The sequence below is a fragment of the Oncorhynchus mykiss genome, chromosome 12, assembly GCF_057628025.1.
Source record: "Oncorhynchus mykiss isolate SJ-2025 chromosome 12, ASM5762802v1, whole genome shotgun sequence".
Lineage (NCBI taxonomy): Eukaryota > Metazoa > Chordata > Actinopteri > Salmoniformes > Salmonidae > Oncorhynchus > Oncorhynchus mykiss.
Window position 1 is genome coordinate 14876236 of NC_143033.1, and position 8233 is coordinate 14884468.

At 44.5% G+C, this 8233-nt stretch overlaps 1 protein-coding gene across 2 annotated transcripts in view; it reads left to right on the forward strand.

Annotated features, from left to right (window-relative positions):
* Window positions 1-7799, forward strand: part of mtrex (Mtr4 exosome RNA helicase) — a 55865-nt gene extending 48066 nt beyond the window's left edge. For both annotated transcript variants that reach the window (XM_036936984.2, XM_090191773.1), the window contains 5 exons: window positions 1067-1172; window positions 3500-3556; window positions 4392-4554; window positions 6927-7031; window positions 7703-7799. In XM_036936984.2, coding sequence (XP_036792879.1) covers window positions 1067-1172; window positions 3500-3556; window positions 4392-4554; window positions 6927-7031; window positions 7703-7755 — 484 coding nt within the window. In that variant the 3' untranslated portion in view covers window positions 7756-7799. The remainder of the gene's footprint in view (window positions 1-1066; window positions 1173-3499; window positions 3557-4391; window positions 4555-6926; window positions 7032-7702) is intronic.
* The last annotated feature ends 434 nt before the right edge of the window (window positions 7800-8233 follow it).

An 8233-nucleotide genomic window follows, 5' to 3' on the forward strand; every position in this document is an offset into this window, starting at 1 on the left:
GGGCAGAACGAGAAGCTCCACAGCTCATAAGTGGTGGTGCATTAAACCAATCAGAAATGCTATCAGATCCCCAAATGTGCACATTTATATGCCTACATTTGCACGCAGACCAGGTAGCCTGTACTTCTAAAAAATCTAACATTTTATTGGTCACATACACATGGTTAGCAGATGTTAATGCGAGTGTAGCGAAATGCTTGTGCTTCTAGTTCCTACCGTGCAGTAATATTTAACAAGTAATCTAACAATTTCACAACTACCTTATGAGGACACAAGTGTAAAGGAATGAATAAGAATATGTACATATAAATATATGGATGAGCGAAGAACGAACGACATAGACAAGATGCAGTAGATGGTATAGAGTACAGTATATACATATGAGATGAGTAATGTAGAGTATGTAAGCTTTATATAAAGTGGCATTGTTTAAAGTGACTAGTGATACATTTATTACATCCAATTATTAATTATTAAAGTGGCTAGATATTGAGTCAGTATGTTGGCAGCAGCCACTCAATGTTAGTGATGGCTGTTTAACAGTCTGATGGCCTTGAGATTGAAAAACAGTTTCTGTCTCGGTCCCTGCTTTGATGCACCTGTACTAACCTCACCTTCTGGATGATTCATTGAGGAATTGATACATTCCTGTAGTTAGCATGCCAATTGCAGGCTCCCTCAACTTGGGACATCTGTGGCATTGTGTTGTGTGACAAATCTGCACATTTTTGAGTGGTGTTTTATTGTCCCCAGTACAAGGTGCACCTGTGAATTGATCGTGCTGTTTAATAATCTTCTTGAAATGCCACACTTCAAGTGAATGGATTATCTTGGCAATGAGAAATGCTCAATAACAGGGATGTGAACAAAATTGTGCCCCAAAATTGAGAAATAAGTGCGTATGAAACTTTTCTGGGATCTTTTATTTCAGCTCATGAAACATGGGACCAACACTTTACATGTTGCATTTAGATTTTTGTTCGGTGTATATTGTGTATAAAAAAACAACAACAACAAATGTATTGACAATGTGACTGATCTTAGAGCTGTGTTCTGTTTGATCCAGTGCTGATGAGCTGCTGCTGACTGAGATGGTGTTCAACGGTCTGTTCAACGATCTGACTGCAGAACAGGTTACTGCTCTGCTCAGTGTCTTCGTCTTCCAGGAGAATGTAAGACACACACACACACTGGGAACACACTCCGATGCACACCATTTCCTACGCAATCAGATAAAACACTTTTGGCCAGATAAATAATCCTCCTTTCCCCATGCCATCACGCCACCTCTTACTTACATACATACATACATACATACATACACATACATACATACATACATACACATACATACACATACATACATACACTCATACATACATCAACAAAAGCACACTAACCTATTACCTTGCAGTAACCTCGTGCCCTTATCTCTTGAGTTTACGATTCCATCTCCAGTACATCCTCTTGGGGCTTCCTCTCCCCTCAAGGATTTCCTGTGTCAATTGTTTGAAAACATTTTGTCTTGTCTAGCTCAATTTCAGACCTCCCCAATAACAAATTCCACTCACTCCAGGCAGCGGCCGGTCAATCTGTTAAAAGTAGACCTTAGTAGGTCTCTGGCACGCTAAGTGATATGAGCCTTCACCGGGTTCTCAGTACTGCCAGATGCGATCGTGTTCCCTGCACTCAGCCCCTCCCAAGCTTCATTATGGCACCCCTCATGTCTCTTTTGTATCTAATGCTCCTATACTTCTGAGTATAACAATGTTCAAAGTTTCACCCAGAATCCAACAACACCAAGGAACTTGAAGCTCTCAACCTGCTCCACTACAGCTCCGTCGATGAGAATGGGGGCATGCTCTGTCCTCTTTTTCCTGTCGTCCATCTCCTTTATCTTGATCACGTTGAGGGAGAGGTTGTTGTCCTGGCACCACACGGCCAGGTCTCTGACCACCTCCCTATAGGCTGTCTTTTCGGTGATCAGGCCTACCACTGTTGTGTCATCGGCAAACTTGATGATGGTGTTGGAGTCGTGCCTGGCCGTGCAGTTATGAGTACGGGAGGGAACTGAGCACGCACCCCTGAGGGGCCTCTGTTTTGAGGATCAGCGTGGCATATGTGTTGTTACCTACCCTTACCACCTGGGGGCAGCCCGTCAGTTAGTCCAGGATCCAGTTGCAGAGGGAGGTGTTTAGTCCCAGGGTCCTTAGCTTAGTTTAGTGATGAGCTTTGAGGGTAGTATGTTGTTGAACGCTGAGCTGTAGTCAATGAACAGCATTCTCACATAGGTGTTACTTTTGTCCAGGTGGGAAAGGGCAGTGTGGAGTGCAATAGAGATTGCATCATCTGTGGATCTGTTGGGGAGGTATGCAAATTGGAGTGGGTCTAGGGTTTCTGGAATAATGGTGTTGATGTGCGCCATAACCAGCCTTTCAAAGCCCTTCATGGCTACAGATGTGGGTGCTATGGGTCGGTGGTCATTTAGGCAGGTTACCTTAGTGTTCTTGGGCACAGACACTATGGTGGTTTGCTTAAAACATGTTGGTATTACAGACTCGGACAGGGAGAGGTTGAAAATGTCAGTGAAGACACTTGCCAGTTGGTCAGCGCATGCTAGCAGTACACGTCCTGGTAATCCGTCTGGCCCTGCGGCCTTGTGAATTTTGACCTGTTTAAAGGTCTTACATCGGCTGCAGAGAGCGTGATCACACAGTCTTCCGGCAACAGCTGGTGCATCTCATGCATGTTTCAGTGTTATTTGCCTCGAAGCAAGCATAGAAGTAGTTTAGCTCGTCCGGTAGGCTCGTGTCACTGGGCAACTCTCGGCTGTGCTTCCCTTTGTAGTCTCTAATGGTTTGCAAGCCCTGCCACATCCGAAGCGCTTCAGAGCCGGTGTAGTACGAGACTACATTGCAATTTAGTCTTCTATATGTCATATCTACTGCCTGCAAGTATCCGTCTCTTGTCCCTCTTGTCTGTCAGCAGATAGTCTCTGTGACATTCACATGCCACTGTCGTCCAGTGTCTGGGTGCCCCGCTGGCATCCATTGTCCTATCATTAGTCAGGCTAACAAAGGACATACCAATTTGAAGCTAAGGACAAAATATTGTGACCTTTCATAGTTTGAGATCTGTTAAGGTCAACCGTATCCTTTAGAGAAGATACATTTAGCCGTCACAGTAAAACGAGATGCTCTGCAGTCTGAGGGCTTCGTCCCATTACTGAAGTGGGTCACTCTGCATGTTTCTTAAATCAATAACCGACAGACGGAAGTAATGTTTTATTGACACTTAGGAGTACTGGAGCAGAGACCGATCAGTTATCCTGCCGAGTGCCCCGGACCACAACATCGGCTGACATTTTCTGTTGATTTTCCAACTATTCTTCATGTTGAATTGGCGAAAACAGCCTCTGCTCTTCGACACACAGCAGGTGGTCGCGGTGTGTCCAAAGTTTTAGACTAACGTCATGTTTGTGTTCTCCTCCTTCCCTCAGGCGAATGAGATGCCCAAGCTGACAGAGCAGCTGGCTGGACCACTGAGACAGATGCAGGTAAACATTCCACGTGACGCTGCGGAATAGGAGCTGTCCAGGGGGTTAGCCTAGGTTACAAAGCAAGATCAATGTGTGTCCCTGGTCAAAAGTAGTGTATTTGGGGCACAGCCAATGAGTTTAGCAGCTGGCTTTTATAAATATGATTAAATAACTTAGTGGTGCCAGTAACCGAGAGGTTGCTAGATCGAATCCCCGAGCTGACAAGGTCAAAATCTGTCGTTCTGCCCCTGAACAAGGCAGTTAACCCACTGTTCCTAGGCTGTCATTGTAAATAAGAATTTGTTCTTAACTGACTTGCCTAGTTAAATAAATAAAATAATGAAAATATAGCATTGCAATGGGCATGGTAGCAAACTGGATACGTGGTGATGATGCTTTATGACACACCCCTCAGACCTGGTTTAGTCTGCTTCTCAGGTGTGTGGTTTCTTATACTTAGTTCATGTTAAACCAAAGCATTGATGTTTAACTAGACTGTAATCTATGTGAGACTTGGCAGCCAATCAGTTTACCTATTCTATTGACTTACTGCTGTTTCTGTCTGCTGAGACTTGGCACATTCTGCAAATCCAGCTAGGTCCACAGTCTACAATCTAGATGTTTGGTGAAAGATTTGGGTCTCCCTGCCTGAGTGTTTGCCTTCATTTGAAGGGCTGCTTGAGATGAACAGGAAACTACAAATAAAGTTTAAGTTAATGATACCTTTCCTGTCCATTTAATTTTCTATTTACAAGGATTCAGCACCCAAACAACTTCAATAATTATTCTGAGCTCGAGCATGTTATTTATTATCCAATGTCTGTTTTCTTGAACTGTCTGTTGTGGTTGTCAGGAGTGTGCCAAGCGCATTGCTAAGGTGTCTGCAGAGGCTAAACTGGAGGTGGATGAGGAGACCTACCTGGACAAGTTCAGGCCTCACCTGATGGATGTGGTCTACACCTGGGCTAACGGCTCCACCTTCGCTCAGATCTGCAAGATGACCGATGTCTTCGAAGGTAACAACCCCACCGACACCTGTCGCCCTAATACCTGTACAGAACTACGAAATGGTTAGCTCTTTCCAAATGTTCTTATGCAGGACGTCAGACATCTTTGAAGGTAAATTATACATGCATGTTAGTCATTTAGCAGGTGATCTTATCAAACTTAGTCAGTGCAAGGTAACTTGCTTAATGCCTGCCCCCAATGTCAATGAAATGGATGTCTGAGCGCTTTCAATTGTTGTCTTTCTGTTTCCATGTGGGGTCTTTCTGTTTCCAATGTCTACAACTAGCAGTTAATAAAACTATTTGGTTTGGCATCTTTCATGTAGTAGGTCATTGAAGGTGAGCCAAAAGACCTGGTGAGGAACTCGGTTGAAACACATGGTTTTCTCTGCATTCTGACTTGGCTTTGGTCCATTATATATTGTCAGGAATTGTTTTTGTCTGAAAGAGGCACATAGTTGGGGGCTTGGAGTGGGAGAGACTCTTCAAAGGAGGACAGATTTGAAGGCCTCTCTGGATGAACTTCAATGGGCTGAAATGTATAGCTTCAAAATGTTTACAACTATCATGTGCGTGCAATGGACTGTCCTTACATCAAGAGTGGCACTGTCTATGAATTTGAGTGGGATTAGGCCTGCATTTCCCTATACCCAATCTGTAATCTAAAATAAATTGAGCTGAAAAACGGATCCCAGATTGTAGCTTTAAAGGGATACCCATTTGTATGTCTCTATGTGCAGTTTGAAGGAAGTTGCGAACTAGCATTAGTGTAATGTCTGGAAGTCTTTGGTAACGTCTAGCATGCTAGTAGATACCATAGACATCCAGTCATTGCGCTAACACTAGTTAGCATTGGCTCGCAAAACTACCTTTAACTTCCTTCATACTGGACGCAGAGACAAAATGGTATCCATGAGTTCGTTGGGGTCTGGGGAAGTAGATCAAGGGCTTTATTGCCAAAATCCCGAAGTATCCCTTTATAAGGCACCATGAGAGTAGAGGATTTAAAATGAGAAATGGCTGAAACCGATCCCCCCCCTAATGCTCTCATTCTCTCAGTCACTGTGAGAACGCTCTGGACATCACCCTGACATGAGCAGTAAATTATGTAGCTCCCTTTTTAATTACGAGATCCATGTTCATTTATTAGATCTTTCTGAGATTGTCTCTGGCTTCCATGCTAACCTTGACTGGAAACTGTGGTTGTATTTTACTAAGGAGGAGTTGAAGTGAGTAAGAGGGAGTATTTCTCTTCTCTCTCGGTGAGTGAGGGTGTGGTCACTGACCGGGGGATTCTTGGTGTGGTTGGTGCTCGTGGTACCGCGGAGTGGTTCAGTTAACCCCTTAATGCTTACCTATATACCCCCCCCCCCCCCCCCCATTCTGTCGGCCTTTCGTATAACCCCCCCTGTTCTGTCGGTCTTTAGTATAACCCCCCCCCCCCCCTATCTGTCGGTCTTTAGTATAACCCCCCCTATCTGTCGGTCTTTAGTATAACCCCCCCTATCTGTCGGTCTTTAGTATAACCCCCCCTATTCTGTCGGTCTTTAGTATAACCCCCCCTATCTGTCGGTCTTTAGTATAATCCCCCCTGTTCTGTCGGACTTTAGTATAATCCCCCCTGTTCTGTCGGTCTTTAGTATAACCCCCCCCTATCTGTCCGTCTTTAGTATAACCCCCCCCCGCCCGTTCTGTCGGTCTTTAGTATAACACACACACACCCCCCCCCCCCCCCCCCATCTGTCGGTCTTTAGTATAATCCCCCCTGTTCTGTCGGTCTTTAGTAAACCCCCCCCCCCCCCCCTGTTCTGTCGATCTTTAGTATAACCCCCCCTGTTCTGTTGGTCTTTAGTATAATCCCCCCTGTTCTGTCGGACTTTAGTCAAAACCCCCCCTGTTCTGTCGGACTTTAGTCAAAACCCCCCCCTGTTCTGTCGGTCTTTAGGATAAACCCCCCCTGTTCTGTCGGTCTTTAGGATAACCCCCCCTGTTCTGTCGGTCTTTAGTAAACCCCCCCCCCCCCTGTTCTGTCGATCTTTAGTATAACCCCCCCTGTTCTGTCGGTCTTTAGTATAATCCCCCCTGTTCTGTCGGACTTTAGTCAAAACCCCCCCCTGTTCTGTCGGTCTTTAGGATAATCCCCCCTGTTCTGTCGGTCTTTAGTATAACCCCCCCTCCCGTTCTGTCGGGTCTATAGTATAATCCCTCCTGTTCTGTCGGTCTTTAGTATAAACCCCCCTCCCGTTCTGTCGGGTCTTTAGTATAACACCCCCGTTTTGTCGGTCTTTAGTTTAACCCCTCCTGTTCTGTCGGTCTAAAGGGAGTATCATTCTGTCTCCCTGCGCTGAGTTGTCTGTTTGCATATTGATCCCTGTCTGTAGGTAGTATCATCCGCTGTATGCGTCGCCTGGAAGAACTGCTGCGTCAGATGTGTCAGGCAGCCAAGGCCATCGGCAACACCGAGCTGGAGAACAAGTTTGCAGATGGTAAGATCTGTTATGCACACTGGCTGACTCGATCCTCACACAGCTCAGAGAATTCAACTATAGTCTAAACTAGTAGATCAAGTTTGCAGAGGGTAAATTTGTTCTGCCTACTTCCCTCTTGTAGCCTGCTTCCCAGAACCAGATTAAGCCTACTGGACGAGGAAGCATTCTCAACTGCAAATCTTGTTAAATGGCTTTTTAGATATTTTTGGCAGACTGGTCCTAAAACTTCCTCTGCAGTCTGTGGAGGTAACCCTCGGGCCCTCTGCAGTCTGTGGAGGTAACCCTCGGGCCCTCTGCAGTCTGTGGAGGTAACCCTCGGGCCCTCTGCAGTCTGTGGAGGTAACCCTCGGGCCCTCTGCAGTCTGTGGAGGTAACCCTCGGGCCCTCTGCAGTCTGTGGAGGTAACCCTCGGGCCCTCTGCAGTCTGTGGAGGTAACCCTCGGGTCTGTTGTACACTAGGTTCTGTGTTAGGTTTTAGCTAGACACTTGGAAACTAAATTACTACAAACTTGTGCGTAACATTTGGACCCCAACAGTAACAAATGTCGAGTTGTATGGACCAGTTTGTTGTGAGGCACCCATTAGACTGTAATAATAGTCTTCGTCTGTAGGTGTACATTGGCGTTAGCAAGTAAATAGTCATGTATTTCTTTTGTTTTTCCTTATAGGTATCACAAAAATCAAGAGGGATATTGTGTTTGCTGCTAGTCTATATCTGTAATTTGTTGTATTTTGTAAGAATAAGATTGTGTTTGTGTAATTTCATCATGATATCATCCAGACAATGTTTTTTTATATTTTTATTTGTATTCATGTTGATAAGCATGAAATGGCTTTTTTTCCTTCCAAAAAGTGCAACACATTTGTACATAGTTAACACAATTTTAATTAAAAAAAAACGTCTGTAGTGATTTATTTTACATACGGATGGATAAAAAAAAAAGGTATTTTGTTTGTCTATTTTGTTGCTTCGGGTACAGATGCATTATATTAGTCTTGTTGGGATAGTCAGGTACAGATATATTAGTCTTGTTGGGATAGTCAGGTACAGATATATTATATTAGTCTTGTTGGGATAGTCGGGTACAGATGTATTATATTAGTCTTGTTGGGATAGTCGGGTACAGATATATTATATTAGTCTTGTTGGGATAGTCGGGTACAGATATATTATATTAGTCTTGTTGGGATAGTCAGGT